We start from the raw sequence: 19787 nt of genomic DNA on the forward strand, positions 1-19787 counted from the left end.
AGGTTTTTTATTCAACTATGGTAAAATATAATAACAAACTTCCAGTTTAATCATTTTAAGTGTACAGTTCAATAACATTATAGTTACATTGTTTTGCTGCTATCACCATCATATGAGTGGAATCCTATGGTATTTGTCTTTTTGTGACTGGCTTATTTCACTTAGCATAATGTTATCAAGGTTCATCTATCTGTGTTATAGCATGTGCCATAATTTGCTGAATACTATTGTATTTTCCCATCTAGTTTTAGCATACATAGTACATAATGGGAAATGTGATAGCCACACATTTTTAAATATGTTTTCTTACTGGTCTTAGTTTCTTTTAATATTACAGTAATCCTGACTATTTAGAACACAAGAATTAAGCAGAAAAAGTCTCAAAGGGTGCGTGTATTTGAGGAATAGATACTTGAAGACTGTTACTATATTACATACAATTCTTTTGTTTTTCCTTCAAGTCCTTTATTCCTAATATTACATAGGATTCTAATGATATTTATGACTGTTTTATTTTGAAGTTAATAGTAGAGGACAACTATAAGAAGGAAGGGAATGCTGCTACAGTAAGGCATTTATGGAAGCACTGAGAAATGACCTTATTAATACAAAGAAGGGAAAGGAAAAAGCTATTAAGATCAAAAGCAAGAATAAAAACTAAAAAGCAGAGAGGGACTTGGTACTGTTTAGAATAAAGAATAAATAGCTGTTCTTGGCAGTAGGAACCTTGAAGATAAGTCATTTTGCAATATTATTTTGATAACAGATAATTGAGAATATTAAATGAGTATACCACATTTAAAAGTACATTTTTATCTAGATTGGTTATTACAAAGTTTTGGTGCTTAAAACTCTGAATTTTCACGTTTGTGAAGCTCCAGTCTATCCAGAATAACTGACGATCCAGAATGACCTGAGGATTTCAGCTCATTGAAGTTTTAGAACGTTAATAATCTGCAGAATATTATATTGGCTGTTAAGAAAATTAAGCTAAATAGGAAAAGGGAGTAATGCTAGTATTTTTTAAAAGCCTATCACCTTTCACTAACCTTTTTTTTCCTAATGTCTTCTTTATTAAATCAAAAAGACACAAGGCAGCTCAGCTTATTGGTTTTAGAGTTTGTTTATGCTTGTGGCAGATTTTGTTGAATTTAAGTCCTATCTTCCACCAAAATATCTACCTTTGGTCCTTGGGAAAGTTATGAACTAAACAGGTAGCATTGACAGGCCTTAGGAGAAAGCTAAAACTCATGTAGTATGATTTTTACGCATGTACAGTTGACCCTTGAACACCACTGAGCTTAGAAGTGCCAGCCTCTCCCCTACAGTCAGAAATTTGCATATACCTTTTGACTCGCCCAAAACTTACCTACTAATAGCCTACTCTTGACCAGAAGCCTTACTGATAAACAGTGGATTAATACATGTTTTGTATGTTACATGTATAATATACTGTATTAAAGTAAGCTAGAGAAACTATTACTAAGAAAATCATGGCCAGGTATGGCGGCTGATGCCATACCTGATGCCATACCTGAAGCACCTTGGGAGACCGAGGTGAGCGAATTGCTTGAGCTCAGGAGTTGGAGATCAGTCTGGGTAACATGGTGAAACCTTGTTTCTACAAAAAAAAAAAAAAAAAATACAAACATTTAGCGGGGAGTGGTAGTGTGAGCTTGTAGTCCCAGCTACATGGTGGTGGGGGCGGGGGCAGTGACTGAGGCTGGAGCCTTGAGAGGTTGAGGCTGCAAGGAGCTGTTATCACACCACTGCACTCCAGTCTGGGCTCCAGATAGTGTGAGACCCTCTCTCAAAACAAAGAAAATCACAAGAGAGAATATTTTTGGTGTTCATTAAGTGTAAGTGGATCATCATGAAGGTCTTCATCCTTGTCTTCACACTAACTAGGCTGAGAAAGAGGAAGGGTTGGTCTTGCTGTCTCAAGGTGGTAGAGATGGAGGAGGTAGAAGGAGAGACAGGCACACTCAGTGTAACTTATATTGAAAAAAATCATCATATAAGTGGACCCAGTGCAGTTCAAACCCTTGTTATTCAAGGGTCAACTAATTGTTTTTTTTGCTCTGTGGAACGCTTTATGGCTCTACTTCCAGTTCAGAAAGTGCTGAGCATGTGGAGGTAACTTAATTTGGCCTTCATTTTTCTGCTTATCTACATATGCATCTCAAAGTATTGTGAACCTTTTTGTACTTGGACCTGTTGATTTGTAGTCAGTTTTGAGATTTTCCTCCCTCTTCTAAAATACTGTACGACAGAATATTTGATATGTTTATAAATAAACATTTATACTGCCATTTCAAGAACATTATTTTGGGCTGGGTGTAGTAGTTTATGCCTGTAATCCTAGTGCTTTGGGAGGCCGTGGTGGGAGGATTGCTTGAGGCCAGGAGTTCAAGACCAGCCTGGGCAATGTAGCAAGACCCTGTCTTTAAAGAAAATTATTTTGGTAATGCTTTTAAGTGGTAATTTAAAGTTACAACTCAGGTACATGTTTTTTTTGGGAAAATGATACGGTTTTCTTTTTTGTTATATATATATATACACACACACACTCTCTATATTTCAAATTTTTGACTTTTTATATTAACTTGATATGAAGACTGAAATTGTTGGGTAAAATTAATTGTGGTTGATAATTAAGATTAACATATGCTCTCATGAGCTTTGAAAGAGTAACCATGAGTCAGACTGCTAATATTGATCATTTATTGAGTCATTTTACAAAATTATTTTCAAGTTACAGGTTGTTATTAGTGCTATGTTTGTGGCATCCTGTAACGGTATAGTGTAATTAGAGATCAGTCAATATGTAGTATTTTATCGTAATTTATTTTGCCTTCAATGTGTTTAGCCCAAAGCAGTGTCCACACCAGCACCAGCTACAACTCAGCAGTCAGCTCCTGCGAGCACTACAGCCGTTACTTCCTCTACCGCAACAACTGTGGCTCAGGCTCCAACCCCTGTCCCTGCTTTGGCTCCCACTTCCACACCTGCATCCATCACTCCAGCATCAGCGACAGCATCTTCTGAACCTGCACCTGCTAGTGCAACTAAACAAGAGAAACCTACAGAAAAGCCAGCAGAGACACCAGTGGCTACTAGCCCAACAGCAACTGACAGGTAGGAACTGGATTCTAGGAAATTCTATCTCAAAATCCGTGTTTAACAGGAGCTTCATGCATTTATTTTGATTATTGTTTTGATTAAACTGACTGTATCTACTATGTTAAGCCATTTTTAAACGTTTGACTAAAACATATGCTATGTCTATTTTGATAGTTTGCTAAGGAGAATATAAGTACAAATTTTCATAATCAGATTTCTGTACTCTGTTGATTTGGGCAGGGTGGGGTGCAGTGGGAAGGAGAGAGCAGGTGAAAATCATTTTTTAGTAGAAACGTTAGGAAATACAAATAACCAAAATGAGTCAAGGATTATAACATGACATTGCCACCCTAATCATCATTTGTACTTGATCTGTATTCTTTGTGGTCATTGTCATATATATCATAAGCATCCTTGTTAGTAAATCTTTCCAGTAGTTTATACATTGTGTTTGGTTCTGACATTTGTTAGCTCTTGTAACCTGAACCTATGGATTATTTCAATTTTTCACTGTTGTAGCTGTATCTTTGTGAACTTGTGTGGAAATTCAAGCTTCTGCCCGTGTAGATCTTTAGGGGAAAAGGGGAAAAGAGTGTTGGGATATTTGAGGAGCAAGAAATAATTTCTTGTGGGAAGTTGACAGCAGAGACACCTCAACTAAGTGGCTACTTGGCAGTTAGGATTATTGAGCAGTTTAAGACAAGATTTTTTTTCCCCCCCCCAGATGATCAGGTAAATTGACCAAATGCTTAAGTCAGAGAGGTCTCTTGGTTGGAAATCATTCAGCACAATTCCTTGATCTAAGAGCATGAGTTACATTATGACCAGCCTTCACTGGCACTACAGCTGTTTGTGCTTTGTGACTTAGAGCAACTCAGGACCTCAGAGGTAGTAGTTATATGATCCTTGCAGTCAGAATCAGACACAGTGGAAAACTGCAGTGACTGGAAGGGTTAACAGACATGGAAAGGGGTTAAGATATATATGACAATAATCAGAAAGATATAGTTGTGATCCTTCATTTTAGTGTTCTGCCTTTGAGTGTGGTTTCTGTGTCTGACTTAGTCAACCGTGTTTGGAGGAGTCTGAGCCACCGGATTCATTGCTTACTCAGGAGTCTCTTTCTAAAGAATTGATTCCCTAAGAAGATAACATGGGTTTAGGCAATAAAATATTTGCGCTGTTACTTGCCTAGAACACTGCTTTAAGTATTCTGTGACACCATTGCCTAACTTGATCCATCTTTCCCATGTACAACTAGAAATGCATTCAACCATCTTATCCTAGTGGATACCGTGTACAGTCAGGTTAAGCTGTTACATCACAGAGCTGTTGATCAGGTCTGTGTGTGAGAGGGAACTTAGAAATTTTAAAAATTGGTTCACCAAAGCACTTAAATATTGCAAACTTAATACGTCTTTAAGTCAGTCGGCACAGTACATCTTATTCTCTTAATTGCTTTAAGCTCCTTTAAAAAAAACTTAGTGTGAGAATTTTAAAGTTGATCAATACATTTTAATGTACTAATGCCATAGATTTAAATTTGTTTCTTCATTAACTCTTTTTTTTTTGAGACAGAGTCTCGCTCTGTCACCCAGGCTAGAGTGCAGTGGCATGATCGTGGCTCACTGCAGTCTCCACCTCCCGGGTTCAAGCGATTCTCCTGTCTCAGCCTCCTGAGTAGCTGGGATTACAGGTGTGAGCCACCACGCCCAGCCCATTAACTCTACTTTTATTTTCTTCCCGGAGTTGCAGTTTTACTTAACGTTATTCTAAAAAGAGCCAGGATTATCTTTTTAGACCTACAAAAGTTGCATAAGTAACTTGATGGTCAGTGATCCCGGAAAGCAGACACTAGAGTTTCTTAGTTGGACTTTGTATACCAACTGCTTATTCTTATTTCTGAAAATTTTACCTCAGAGAAATATAGAAAGAGAGGAATGAGAGAAACAGAAAACAAGCTGCTTAAATGTGTCTTAGTTCCTTTATCTTTGCTGGAAAATATCTACTGTCCTGTGAAACACAAAACGTAGTGAATAATTATCAGGAGATAAGCTGATAAGAGTTTGGAGTGTCGGGAAGTCTGTTTGTTATTAGGGGTTTGTTTCTTTAGGTCAATTTTGTTCTTTTAAAAATTGTCTATTACAGTGCAAATTCCACTTGATATCTACCTGAGAGGAACTGCACTTGTGCCCATGACCGTATTGTTTGTAATTAAAGGACAAATTGGAATCCTAAATTGACCTGTGGTTTATTCATAGTAGAGAACAGGACTACTTAAAGTGTAGTTGTCAATAGGCCGCATCAGCATCACTGGGAGTGTGTTTGACGTGAATTCTTGGGCTACCCTGGACCTGTAAATCAGAATTATCTGGGAGTGGATCCCAGAAATCAGCAAGCCCTCCTGGTGAATACTTGGGATTCTTGAAATTTGTAAAATTTGAGAAACTCTGCTAACTGATACTGCAAGACAGTTAAAGTATGTACTATATAAGCATGTTAAATAAGTGTGGTTTTGAGGCTTTGTTATTGAGTGAAAAAAGCAGGTTGCAAAAGAGTATAGGTGATAACCATAAACCAGACAAAACCCATAAACAACATCGTACATTTTCTGTGGGTATGCATGTTAATGTGTAGAAGAGAAGTAGGCAAGCGTTGACATATAACTGATGAGTGGTTTCCTCTGTGGTTGGAGAGGGGAGAAGTAGTGAGACAGAATCAAGATTAAAGAATAGTGGTTAAAGTATAAGTACACCCAGTCTTATCTGTGGTGTTTAAAGAGAACTTTTTAAAGACAATGTGTGATAATAGTGTAAATTATTCTAAGGGAGACGAGTCTTCCCGGATTTTAAAATGTGTTATACAGTAGTGATTAAAACAGTTTGGAATGGCTCATAGTACAAAGATTGGTCAGGGAAATCAACAGTAGCTTAGAAATAGACGCAAATAGATAGAGGAACTTAATAGAAAATAAAGATACAATTTCAGAACAATGTGGGGAAAATGCTGTTGAGATCTCATCATCTGGAATGAAAAAAGAATGACCCCTCATACTATACACCTGCAAAAATAAATTACAGATAGATACGGATTTAATGCAAAAGAAAAGCCATAAACTAATGGAGAACAAGGGAACGAAAGAATAATCTTCACTTTGCGAAGTCATTCCTAAGTAAGACAACAACAACAACAAAAAAAGTTGTAACAGGAAAGATTGATAAATTTGACTACAGAAAGAATTTAAATGCAGGAAACCAAAGTACGCATTCCTTAATAAGAGCTTAATTTGATCTTTTAAATGGAATACTGTGCATCTGTGGGAAGAAATTGAAGTAGATTTGATTGTGGCGACATAGAATGATTGTTAAGTTAAAAAACACAAAAGCTTAAAAAACAAAACAACAAACAAAGTAAGACGCAAATTGTTATTCTTTTAAATAGAAATTGGTGTCATAGTGGTGGTCTCTGGGTTGGGGTAGGAAAAATTTAGTTTTTATATATTGTGCTTTTTGAAATTTTATTTTCTCTGCATTAGTTTTACAGTATATTTAATGAAGAACTTAAAAATTATACCAAAGGATTATATTAATCATAATATTCATATTGGGTGTTATGATGCCAGGCACTTTGCTAAGCAGTCTACTAGTGTAGCCCTACCCACAACACTCTGTAGTATATGATACTATCATTGACCATTGTACTGATGAAGAAACAGGCTTAGAAAGGTTCAGTAATTTACGAATCCAAACTTGGGTTTTCTGCTCTTACTATATACTACCAAGGGCTTTCTCAGAAATGAAATATAATGGGTGTTTTTTTTAATTGAGACTCAGGTCTAAGTGTTTATGCGTGTCTGCTTTAATTTAAACTTGCAACTACTACCTTTACCACTGTTGTAAACTTAAGTTTATTTTTCTTCGGCCTGCTCTTCATGGTCTTTCATAATTTTCTTTTATTGCAGACTTCTCTGTAGTTTCCCAACAGAAACTTAATCTTTTTACACTGATTTTCATTACATTCAAACTTGGATTTAACCCATATCTACCTTTTTTGCATATGCTATATTTCTTTATTTGAATGTCTTCTTTCAGTGTCCTCGTTCAGAACTTATCTGTAAGATCTCATTATGTGAAGACTATAGCCTAATTTGGTTTCTTCATGTGCTATTTTACTATATACTGCTTTTGATATTTCTTCTGGTGTGACTTGATTTATAAATTATTTAACGTCTCATGTAAATTACTTCAGGTAAATAATTGTGCATTATCTTTTTTGTATTCAATAGACATGCTGTCTGTTAGGATATTATTTTATATATTTTGACATTTAAAATGATGGATTCTCAGAATAGGAGGAGTACCAAGATTGAAAATTTTTCCCAAACCACAAATGTTGTAGATAAAGCTTTTGGATTTAATCTAGAAGAGACAGTTTAAATACTTTAGTCAGACTTTTATATTTAATTAAAATGAAAGAATCTGTTTACAAATTGGATAGTTACTAAACTAATGTAAATTAAATTGTATATACTTTTTAAAATGTGATTGTTCTAAAATCCTTCTACAGTACATCGGGAGATTCTTCTCGATCAAACCTTTTTGAAGATGCAACGAGTGCACTTGGTAAGTATCTACTTTTCCTTGTAAACAACCTGTAAAGAGATAGGTAAGAGGCTTCACTTTTCTAGATCGTGATAAAAGTGTTAATAATTTGCATGGTTATTTATAATCAAGCTGTAAAATGATTGAATTAAATAATTCAATTAAGTGTTACTAAAGACTTTTAATATTTATGTATTGAGTTATTTAAAACTTGCTCTGAGTTGAGCATACTTGGTTAAAGCAAATAAATTTCCATTTTCCAGATGGAAATTTTAAATGTGATCCTAACATGGTTGATCTGTGTATGTATGGGTTTATTACAAAGGGTCTTTGAAATGGGTATGACATTTTTCTAGATCTGTCTCACACATCATGTGTATTCACCTTCAGACTTAATTCCAACTTGATGGCACTGTACATTCCCATCTATATCATGTTGCTTGCATTGGCTTGCAGCAAAAATGCTTTTTTATCCCAACTTTGACCTGCTGAATAATGCCTTTCCATTTCCCGTCACTCCAGTCTATCAAAATGAAGCACCTTTTTTTTTCTCCCATTGTAGCATCTCTGATATAGTTCCTGCTAATTACTGGTTTATTGGCTGGCAACTCCATTACCTACTGTTTGGTACTCTTAAATGGCAGGGAGGGAGAAAGCGAGGAATAGGTAGAAACAGCAGCTTTGGTGCAGTACAGGCTCTGGATTCCTGCTTAGCTTCTACAGCAGCAGAGTTCCAGCAGCAGTACCACCTCCTAGCATCTGAGTTGGTTCTCTGACCTAGTTGAGCTGGAACTCCGTGATGCGCTCGTTGCCATGGAAAATGGCATGTACATGTAGTAGCAAAACAGTAGTTTAAATTATCTAAGATTGCCTGGGTGTGCCAACCCCAGATTTTCATCTTTGAGGAACAGTGTCCTAAAACACTCTGCTGTCAAATACAGTATGAGTTAGTCTCCAGCCAGGAAAACAGAAACCACTCTATTTCAAACAGGGAAAGGCTTAATCTTAGGAAATTGTTAGGAATTGGAAGGGCTGGAGAATAGGATTACCCAGAGATCAGTAAACTGTCTGTGGCCTCGGGGCTGGAGCCAGCTGGCACTTGTATGGCTAATGGTGCTGAAGGCTCTGGCTGTGGTCACTGCTGCTGCAGCTGTAATGCATTGATGCTCCTGAGTGGGAGCCTGGGAGGCCATGCTGTAGCTGCTGCTGCTACACTCAAGCCTCTGTGACTATGTCTTACTTCCCATTCTCAACTTTATGGTGTCGGGATCCCTCTACATTTTCATCTTTAGTTTACCCAAGTCTCTATGTTGATTCCTGCTTTTTTGTTTTATTCTGATTTATCTTGTTGCTGCACAAATTAACCTTGCTTCTTTAAACTTTCCTTCTTTGGCTTCTGTGACACCACTCTTCCTGATCCATACCTCTGGGTCTTCCTTCTCAAGCTTTTCTTTTCTTATTTTCTTTTTTTTTTTTTTTTTTTTTTTTTTTGAGATGTAGTCTCGCTCTCTCGCCCAGATTGGAGTGCAGTGGCGTCATCTTGGCTCACTGCAACCTCCACCTCCCAGGTTCAAGCAATTCTCCTGCCTCAGCCTCCTGTGTAGCTGGGATTACAGGCACGTGCCACCACGCCTGGCTAATTTTGTGTATTTTTAGTAGTGACGGGGTGTCACTGTGTTAGTCAGGATGGTCTCAATCTCCTGGCCTTGTAATCTGCCCGCCTCGGCCTCCCGAAGTACTGGGATTACAGGCGTGAGCCACAACGACCGGCCAGTTAATTCATTTTAGTTTACCTGACTATTAAATGTATGAGTTTTCTATGGTTCCATTCTAGGTCATAGTTCAGACTATGGGAATGACCAATACCATCCATATACTATGTAGATTCCCCAAATTATAGCTGCAGTACAGATCTCCCTCTGAACTCCCAAACTCGTATCTTGACATTGTCAACTAGAAAACTTAGAACCTCCATGACTTTAGGTTTCAAACTGACTCATTTTTTATTCCCCAGTCTGAGTCTTCCTTTTGTTCCCTTCTTACTTGTACCATCAGTCATTCATCCACCCTCTGCCTCTTTTGGCCCAGTAAGTCTGTTTCTTTTCCTTTCTCTCCTCTCCCCTCTGACCTCTCTTCTTCCTTCCTCCTTCCCCCTTCCACTTCCTCCCATCATTCCACAGTTACTAATGACTCCCTCTCTTAAAGTCTCTGGAATATTTGTTTTCCCTGTCATTTAGTTGCCTTAGTTCGGGTCCTTATTTCACTTATACTCTTGCATTATCCTTATCCACCTGGTCTGCCTCTTCCTTACCAGAGTGTATTTTCTAAAAAGCAACTCTGATGGGGTCTTTGTTAATTCCTTTAATAGTTCCTCATGACCTAGAAAGTAAGTCCAGAGCTTATTCTTTTTAATTTTTAAAATTTGTATATATTTAGAGAGTACAAGTGCAGATTTCTTACATGCATATATTACGTGGTGGTGAAGTTTGGGCTTTTAGTGTAGCCATCACCTGAATAATGAACATTTATTGTACCAAAAAGGAAATTTTTGAACCCACACTCCACTCCCTACCTTTTGTCGTTTCCAGTGTGTATTATTCCATTCTATATGATGTGTGCCTATGGTTCAGCTCCAACTTGTGAGGACATGTGGTATTTGACTGTTTCTGAGTTATTTCATTTAGGATAGTGGCCTCCATAGTTCTATCCATGTTGCTGTAAAAAAGACATGATTTTATTATTTTTGATGGGTGAGTACTTTTACACACACACACCCCATTTTCTTTATCTCATCCTCCATTTAATGATTCCATATCTTTACTATTGTGAATAATGCCATGATTAACATACAAGTGCAGGTATCTTTTTGATATAATGATTTATTTCCCTTTGGGTATATACATAGTAGTGGAATTTCTGGATTAAATGGTAGTTCTGTTTTTAAGTTCTTTGAGAAATTTCCGTACTGTTTTCCATCAAGGATATACTAATTGACATTCCTGCCGGCAGTATGTAAGCCTTCTATTTGCTTCGCATCCTTGCCTGACATCTGATGTGACATGGGACATCTCATTGTGGTTTTAATTTGCATTTCTCTGATGATTAGTGATGTTGAGCATTTTTTCATGTTTGTTGGCCACTTGTATGTCTTCTTTTGAAAAATGTCCAGTCATGGTTTTTGCCCACTTTTTAATGGGGTTATTTGGTTTTTTTCTTGATGTTGAAGTTCTAGATAATAACACTTTGTTAGATTTCCTATGCCAGTGTCCAGAAGAGTTTTTCTAGGTTTTCTTCTCGGTTTTTTTGTAGTTTCAGGTCTTAATATTTAGGCTTTAATCTGTTTTGAGTTAACTTTTGTGTTTGATGAGAAGTCTGGGTCTAGTTTCATTCTTCTAAATGTGGCTATCCAATTTCCCAGCACTGTTTGTTGAATGGGGTGTCCTTTCCCCCGTGCATGTTTTTGTTGACTTTGTTGAAGATCAATTTGGTTGTAGGGTATGTGGCTTTATTTCTGAGTTCTCTATTCTGTTCCATTGATCGATGAGTCTGTTTTTATACCAGTACCATGCTGTTTTGATTATAGTAGCCTGGTAATAGTATTTGAAGTCAGGTAATATGATCAAAGCTTATTCTGAATGGCATATATAAAGTTCTTCATCACCACCTCTTTGGCCTCATTACTCTGTTTCTCGTCCAGTCTGTCTCGTTTTGTTTGTTTTTTTGACTCACTCTCTGTCTTTGTCACCCAGGCTGGAGTGCAGTGGCGCAGGCTCAGCTCACTGCAATCTCCGCCTCCTGGGTTCAAGAAATTCTCCTGCCTCAGCCTTCCAAATAGCTGGGATTACAGGCACCTGCCACCATGCCCAGCTAATTTTTGTGTTTTTAGTAGATACGGGGTTTCACCACGTTGGCCACGATGGTCTTGAACACCTGACCTTAGGTGATTCGCCCACCTCGGCCTCCCAAAGTGCTGGGATTACAGGTGTGAGCCACCATGCCAGCCTCTCTAGTTCTTTTTACAAGTCGTTTGCCTTTGGACTTTTAAGATCTAAAAAGTATCACACTGCTGATAGGTATTTTTTGAGATTCTATAATTTAACTAGGAAACATGATTTTAGGAGTCATAGTATAATGATTAGATGTGGAGACTTCACTATCAGCCTGTGTGTGTTTGTATCTGCACCATGACTTAATACTTTGAGCTTTTTTTTTTTTTTTTTTGGAGACAAAGAGTCTTGCTCTTTCACCAGGCTGGAGTGCAGTGGCATGATCTTGGCTCACTGCAGTCTCTGCCTCCGGGGTTCAAGCAGTTCTCCTGCCTCAGCCTCCTGAGTAGGTGGGACTACAGGCACGTGCCACCGTGCCCAGATAATTTGTTTGTATTTTTAGTAAAGATGGGATTTCACCATGTTGACCAGGATGGTCTTGATCTCCTGATCTCGTGATCGCCCGCCTCAGCCTCCCAAGTCTTGGGGTTACAGGTGTGAGCCACCACGCCTGGCCTTTACCAAATTATTAATCTCTCCAAGCTGTAACCTCCTCATCTTTTAAAGGAGTTGAAATTAAACCTTTCTTATGAAGTAGAGAGGACTAAAAGAAAAACACCATGTTAAAATAGTGCAGTTCTGGTTTTCTGTAGCTCTTAATTTCAGTTGTATTGATACTGATTTCTGTATCTGGGAATTGGGTTACTGAAAGTGTATTGCTACTTGAGTTGCTTTGTGCTCGAATTATATCAGTAGATAAGAAAATGAATAATTAAAAATTATTTTATGGGATGGGAAAAGGAAAGTCATTATTTTAAACAAGATATCAAATGATTAATCTTTTTGTGATATTCAGGGGTTTTTTAGCTATTAAACACCTTTATTTGGAAAGTTCTGCAGAAAAAAATTATTTATTCAACGGATACTCGGTGTCAGCTGTGTATCAGGGAAATATGCAGAATGGCATGGTTTTCTGCACAAACTTGCATTCAGTTGGGGCAAGAAAAAAACAATGAAACTTTAAAAGAAAAAAAGATAAATGATATTAAGAACACAAAGGGCGTCCCTAAAGAAAAAACAGAAGGCTACCTGGGATGGCTAGGCAATACCTTTTAAATATAGAACTGAAGCATGTTGAAGGAACTGGCCATCTAAAGATAGCTGGTGTTGTGTAAAGGCCCTGAGGCAGGAAAAGGTGTGGCCTGCTGAAATAACACCGGGAAGATGAGTGTGGTGGGTGGAGCATTGTTGAGGGCTGGGAGCCAGAAATTAGATGAGGGGTTTTGTGTGTGTGTATGTGTGTGTGTGTGTTGACTTTTGCAACTGGCTGAAGAATAGATTGTAGATATGGAGACAAGAGTTGGAAATGTTGTAATCCCATGTACAGACTGTTGTGGGCTTGTCTTCAGTGTTGACAGTAGAGAATGAAGAGATGGGTTTAGGGTGTAATTTAGAGATAGAACTTAAGAGGTATGCTGGTAAATGAGGTGTGGAAGGAAGAGGAAAAGGAACTGAAATCCCCAGGGTTTCTGTTCAAGCACTTAGGAGGTGAATAGAGGTGTCAATTTATTTAAAGAGAGCAAACAGATAATGGTGGGACACATTTGAGAGGGAAATCTGAATTGCAATTAGTTGAGGAATGAGTGGAATGTGAGAAAATGGACATGTGTTCAATAGCTGTGGCTGTGATGGGAAGAGAGCAGATGGTTCCTCAAAGAGGAATTAAGATGAAGTCAAAGGAGGGAGGTGTGTTTTTGTTTTAGGGTGAAATATAGGACATAGTTAACTACTGACCCAGGATAATTACACAGAGGGGGAAAGATGTTGGTGGAGAAGAGAGGATAACCAAATCCAGTTTGGTAATGGTCCCCAGAACACAAGCGGAAGAGACGATAGTTTTAAGTAAGGTAAGTTTATGAGGAAAATAACTTTCATTTATTCAGAGTGTTGTCTGTGCTGAGAGGAGGGAGCATAGGAGTCTGTAAGAAGTGACTTGTTGGAATATTAGCGCTTAGGGCATTTTACCAACTTTGTATAGTGTACAAGATTTTAACTTTCTAGCTCCTAACCTCTTTCCCCACTGTTTTAGTTATATAAGGTATCAAAGGGAAACTGAACTTGTTGCATCAGAGTTGATGGTTTGAAATGCCATCCCTTCCCCAGCATATTTTCAGAATTCAGTGTCTCTTCTTACCAGTTGCCTTCTTTGACCTCCTGATTCTCCCTTACCTTTGTACCTCATTTTTCTGTTATACTCTGAAACGTATTATATGAGTTTCCTGTTGCTACTGTAGTAAGTTAACACAAACTTAATGGTGTAGAACAACACAGATTAACTATCTTCTAGTACTGTAGGTTAGAAGTGAGACACAGGGCTCACTGTACTAAAATTAGGGAGCTGGAGTTCCTTTTTGGAGACTCCAGGGAAGAATTTTTGTCCTGATCCTGTCCAGTTTCTAGAAACTGTTCACATACCTTGGCTGGTAGCCCCGGTAGCCCCTTTCTCCATCTTCAAAGGCAACAGCATAACATCTCTCATCCTGGTTTTGTCTCCTCCTCCTCACACCTGTTTCTCTGACCTATTCACCTGCCTCCTCCTACTGTTCTTAAGGATTCATGTCATTATGCTGGACACACTTAGATAATCCGGAATGAGGTCTCTATCTTAAAGTCAGCTGATTAGCAACCTTAATTTTATCTATAACCTTAATTTCCCTTTGCCATGTAGCCTATTTGTAGGTTCTAGGAATCAAACTGGAGGGCATCTTTGGGGGACTATTACCTACTACATGTATGTTGTAATTTATACTGTTACTCATCTTTATATTCCTAGCACAGTTGTGCCTGAAATGTTGTATACATGAATCAAGAAATGTATAGAGAATGCTTATTTATTAAATGTTCCTTTTCTTTCCCCTCCACCCTCCCTTTTTAGTGACAGGTCAGTCTTACGAGAATATGGTAACTGAGATCATGTCAATGGGCTATGAACGAGAGCAAGTAATTGCAGCCCTGAGAGCCAGTTTCAACAACCCTGACAGAGCAGTGGAGTATCTTTTAATGGTGAGAAACATGTTTTACTTTACTTCATTCTAGTTGTTTAAGATCAAAATCTCAAAGAAACAGATTTTAAAGGACCACTTCACCGGTATGATATATGCTAGATGATACACAGTGCTTTTTTTTCTAGTATGTTTGTATTTTGTGTTAATAAAATGTAACCTTTTTTAATATGGTGGTCCAGCATTGCAGTAGCTTTTTAGGTACCACTGTGCATGAATTATTAAGAACAAAAATTTTAAGCTTGAGAATTCGGGCCAAATTCTTTTGCTTATACTATGTATATATCTGTAATAAGTTGCCAGCTTTTTAAAATCTGGGAAATTTCACATATAAGTACAGATTTCTGGTTTATCTGGACAACTTTGGATCCCAGATTTTTGCAAGGGATTAAGGAAAATATTTTAGATCATAGAATCTAATTCATTATCCTCTGATTCACTCTGTTACCAATGTAACATCACGCATTTAACGAATGATGTTACTTACCTGGTTCCGTTAGCATTTGAATTTGTTTTTATAGTCAGTAGGAGTTGAGGGACTTTTTGAATAAGGTTTTCTTTTTTTTTACCGGTAATGGGAGTTTTTGAGAAATAGATTGTTGTGGACATTGACTGAAACACTTGGTATTAAGATGAAAGTCTGCTAGTTTTACAGATGTGACACAGGCTAAAGTAATTGAATTAACTTTTAAAAAATCTTCTATTCTATAATTGTCTGCTGTTTTGGAGTATTATCAAAGTCTGAATTGCCCTGAATACCATCTTAGAGTTGCTCTTTTTGTATCTTAGAGTTAACTCTTTTGGCAATTAATCCACAGTTTAACCCATTCCTTTATGTCTAGGTTGTCCTTTGTGTCTAAGTTGTACTTCTGTTAAAAATTCCTTTCAGGTAGCTGGCTAGTTTCAGAAGAGTCAGTTATAAGCCTCATAACTGTACTCTGCCTCCACCATTTATTTACCCATGCATTTGGATGTGAAGTTCACAAAACCTTTTCTTAGCATATTATTTTATCTTTTTAAATTCACTTTTTCATTGTCTTCTTGAGTAGTGTCTTTAAATGCTGGCAGTTTATCCAGTTTGTTTGGAATTCTGGAATTAATTGTTGTGAATTTGTTTGGTGAGGGGTGCATACCCTAAACAGATTGTATAAAAGTATTAGCTTTTATGGAGTGGCTTTCATTTACACCTGATTTAGAATTCTGCATAAGTTCAACAGTATCAGTTATTGTGATCTAATGGATGTGGAGTTTTGAGGTATAAAAAAAAAGAATCATTGTTACCAAAGTTGCCAAATGCTAAAACTGCTGTATAGCATCAAATGCAAATAAATAGATGAGTCATGAGTTCATCAAACATTTTATAACTAAAATGTTTTTTATATGTTTGCTGTTTGTTTCATAGACTGGAGGGGAAAAGTTGCCTTTAACTGTTACTAGTTAACAGATAAGGTGAATGGGTGGAAAGAAGAAATGTTGAGCACTTATCTAATAAGAGGCTATGTAACGTGTGAGAATAGAGGTTGATCTGTAGCAATGAAGATTAACTTTTTAGTTTAATAAAACAGAATTTGATGGACCCTCTGGATCCTAAATTTGTATGTAGTTTGTTAGCACTTAAATAACTGACCATCTAAGTTAAGGGTTTGAAATGATGAACTCATTCAAAAACATTGGTTTTAATGCCTGGAGTGACATCTAATGCATGCAGCCATTTTCCTGCTGTGTTGCCCTTCATGCTTTATATGTTGTTGCTTTTGGCTTCTAGCTTATTAGGAAATGGAAGCATTTATCATCTTATTCAATTGTAATACTTGGTTCTTTATTCTCTTCTTTTCAAAATCTGTAAGAACTTGATAAAGACTTTTTTAAATTTTTAAATGACAAGTCTTATCAATCATGTGCATCAAAATAGATGTCCCAAAATATTTTAGTGCATGCAGTTTTAAGCTCTTAATAACTTTAAAAGATAAGTACTATAAACTTACAAAAGGCATCACCTAAAAACTAAATGGTTTCAGTTTATTTTAGATCAATTTTGTGCATTTTGAAAAATTAAATTTTTGGAAATACTTGAGTAGCTCATATTTATGAGATACTTTGACACTTTCTCAAAGAAACGCTTTATTCAAAAGTATGTCAAATTTATGAGATACTTTCTGAGTGACACTTACTCAGTACCATGGATCAGTAGAGGAGATCCTCCTGCCTGACCGCTGTGTACCTGGTCTGTATCCATTAGATATTTTTTCCCCAGGAGTCATTTCAGAACTGTCAAATGTGCATCAAAAACTCTTTTTTTGGATTATCTTAAGCCCGGGTTGCAAATTCAATCCTTTTTGTTACTGAGTAACAGCTGATGAAGATTTCTAAGAAGTTAAAAAGTCAACTGAAGTAATAGCTGGCACAAAAACCTTTGGTTATGTTCAGTTTTAAGAAGGTACATGTGGCCGGGCGCGGTGGCTCACGCCTGTAATCCCAGCACTTTGGGAGGCCGAGGCGGGCGGATCACAAGGTCAGGAGATCGAGACCACGGTGAAACCTCGTCTCTACTAAAAATACAAAAAATTAGCCGGGTGCGGTTGTGGGCGCCTGTAGTCCCAGCTACTCGGGAGGCTGAGGCAGGAGAATGGCGGGAACCCGGGAGGCGGAGCTTGCAGTGAGCTGAGATCCGGCCACTGCACTCCAGCCTGGGCGACAGAGCGAGACTCCGTCTCAAAAAAAAAAAAAAAAAAGAAGGTACATGTATCAGTATTTTTCAAATTTGACGCCAATTACGTGTGCCTGGTAGGCATCTTATTGGACAACACAGGGAAAATTTCCATCATCATGGAAAGTTCTGCTGGACAGTGCTGCTTTGCATTATTACAGCAATGTGGGTTTTTATATAATGCACCCAGGTCATTTCTAATCTAATTTTAATCCATGCAGCTTAATAATCCTTTACTTTTAATTGAAGCAGACGTCTGTTTGATGCTTTTGAAAATCAGACAAGATGTTAAATAGACTATAAATCTTTTACTCTGTATAATATTTAATTTTGCCTGAAGGGATATCTTAAAGCTTGGAAATTCTGTTATAGGGAATCCCTGGAGATAGAGAAAGTCAGGCTGTGGTTGACCCCCCTCAAGCAGCTAGTACTGGGGCTCCTCAGTCTTCAGCAGTGGCTGCAGCTGCAGCAACTACGACAGCAACGACAACAACAACAAGTTCTGGAGGTAAAGTGGAATCTTTTGGATGGAGAAGGAATGGCCCTGAATTTTTACTGTAAAATGATTTAATCTGAAATACTTCAGAAATGAGGTTCATTCCCAGAGCAGCTGAATGATTCATTAAGTTCTCTCTTCACTAATGTTTGAGAAAGGCCCAAAAGAAAGTCTCCCAAGTGGGTGTAAAAGGTATCCTTGCTGATATTAAACATCAGTTGCAGTTTTGTCAGAGGGCATATTCTGTTTTATTTGTTTTAAGGAAAAGATGCTTTCCAGTTTGTATTTAGTGTTACTTTCTGATGCTGTTCAGAATGGTTTGCTCACTTTGTCTCTTAACTCTCTCCATAAATTTTACAAAGTGTATGTAATTTCAAAGCCAGCAGGATTTCACTAGTTAATACAACCAAGGAAATGAGACCTTGAGAGGTTTCAAACCTTGTATCTAGAGGAGAAAGCAGAGCTTGAATTGAAGTCTCCTTACTGGGGTACTGACCATACCCACACGTTGCTATAGGTCTGACTACGGAGCAGAACCTGGAACCTGTGGTCGGCTTAGGATTTACGCAGTGTTCTCCTTCGTTCGTTCTTCTGTATATTAATAAAGTAATATAAACTGTTGATCTTGAAAAGGCCATTCTTTTATGCATTTCCTAGCTCTGATTATGATAGTCACCTCTGGTTGACAGAGGTCACTCAGTGCTTTGTGTACAGTCTCCAGAGGACAGGCCTTTTGTTTGTTGTGATTCAGCATGGGAGTGGAAAGAGATGGCCACAGCTCTGCTTTGGATTTGGGGTTCTGTTCCTTTCAGCACTTATTAGGTAACATAGTCTCTAAGTCTCATTGCCTTCACCTATAAAGCTAGTATTATGTATGGAAGAATAAAAAACCCATGTGCTATGGTCATTTCAGTTTGAATGATTGTCTTCCTGAATAGGAAATTACAACATACATCTAAAAATTCTCTTTTCTTCAATCTCAAAAACATAATTTTTGTTTTTGTATCTCAAAAACATAATTTTTGTTTTTGTATCTCAAAAACATAATTCCTTTATGTACGTTTTTTGGTTTCCTGTAGCATACCAGAGAAGTACCAGCACCCTGAAAAAGCCACAAGTATCTGTATTTTATATTTTATTTGGCATTACTAACATTTATTACTGTGAATGGATTTTAGACTGAAGAGTTTAGGTATATTAGTACTAGATTGCCATACAGCTTATAAAGTAGTGAGTTTTTGTTTTTGTTAGTTGTGGTGTATATTTTTCTTAGGAACTTTTAAGCAACAGGAACAACTTTTTAGTACTTTTTATTTTGATAGAACACGCGTAGCGGACAAGTTTCTAGGATTATTTTATAACATCGAGTGCCAAGGGCAATTATAGGCAAGTTTGGTTCATGTTACAGTCAGCGTTCTGCACTCCCTGCATTTGCTAATAGGAGTAATTTTTGCCGTATAAAACTTGCAAGTTGATAATGGTCGGAAGATTTCATCATTATTTACTTCATTTATTACATCTGAGAAATCATTTTTTACTTGATAGTGTTTGCTGTGTAAATGTATTGTTTAACCACTCTTTGTATATGTATTTACTGCTTTTGTTTAAAAACGTTTATGTGTATTTTAGGACATCCCCTTGAATTTTTACGGAATCAACCTCAGTTTCAACAGATGAGACAAATTATTCAACAGAATCCTTCCCTGCTTCCAGCATTACTACAGCAGATAGGTCGAGAGAATCCTCAGTTACTTCAGGTGACTAATCAGTGTCAGTTTCACAAGTAGGTTAGAGTGTATCACATTTTGAAAA

General features: G+C 37.4%; 1 protein-coding gene across 4 annotated transcripts in view; it reads left to right on the top strand.

Moving 5' to 3' along the window:
* RAD23B (RAD23 homolog B, nucleotide excision repair protein) overlaps positions 1-19787 on the top strand; it is a 48088-nt gene that overhangs the window by 20127 nt on the left and 8174 nt on the right. For all 4 annotated transcript variants that reach the window (XM_021927293.1, XM_009188358.3, XM_021927294.2 and 1 more), the window contains exons 4-8: positions 2870-3138; positions 7690-7745; positions 14646-14773; positions 17852-17987; positions 19605-19732. In XM_021927293.1, coding sequence (XP_021782985.1) covers positions 2870-3138; positions 7690-7745; positions 14646-14773; positions 17852-17987; positions 19605-19732 — 717 coding nt within the window. The remainder of the gene's footprint in view (positions 1-2869; positions 3139-7689; positions 7746-14645; positions 14774-17851; positions 17988-19604; positions 19733-19787) is intronic.

The sequence above is a fragment of the Papio anubis genome, chromosome 13 (genome assembly GCF_008728515.1).
Source record: "Papio anubis isolate 15944 chromosome 13, Panubis1.0, whole genome shotgun sequence".
In the NCBI taxonomy this organism is placed as follows: Eukaryota; Metazoa; Chordata; class Mammalia; order Primates; family Cercopithecidae; genus Papio; species Papio anubis.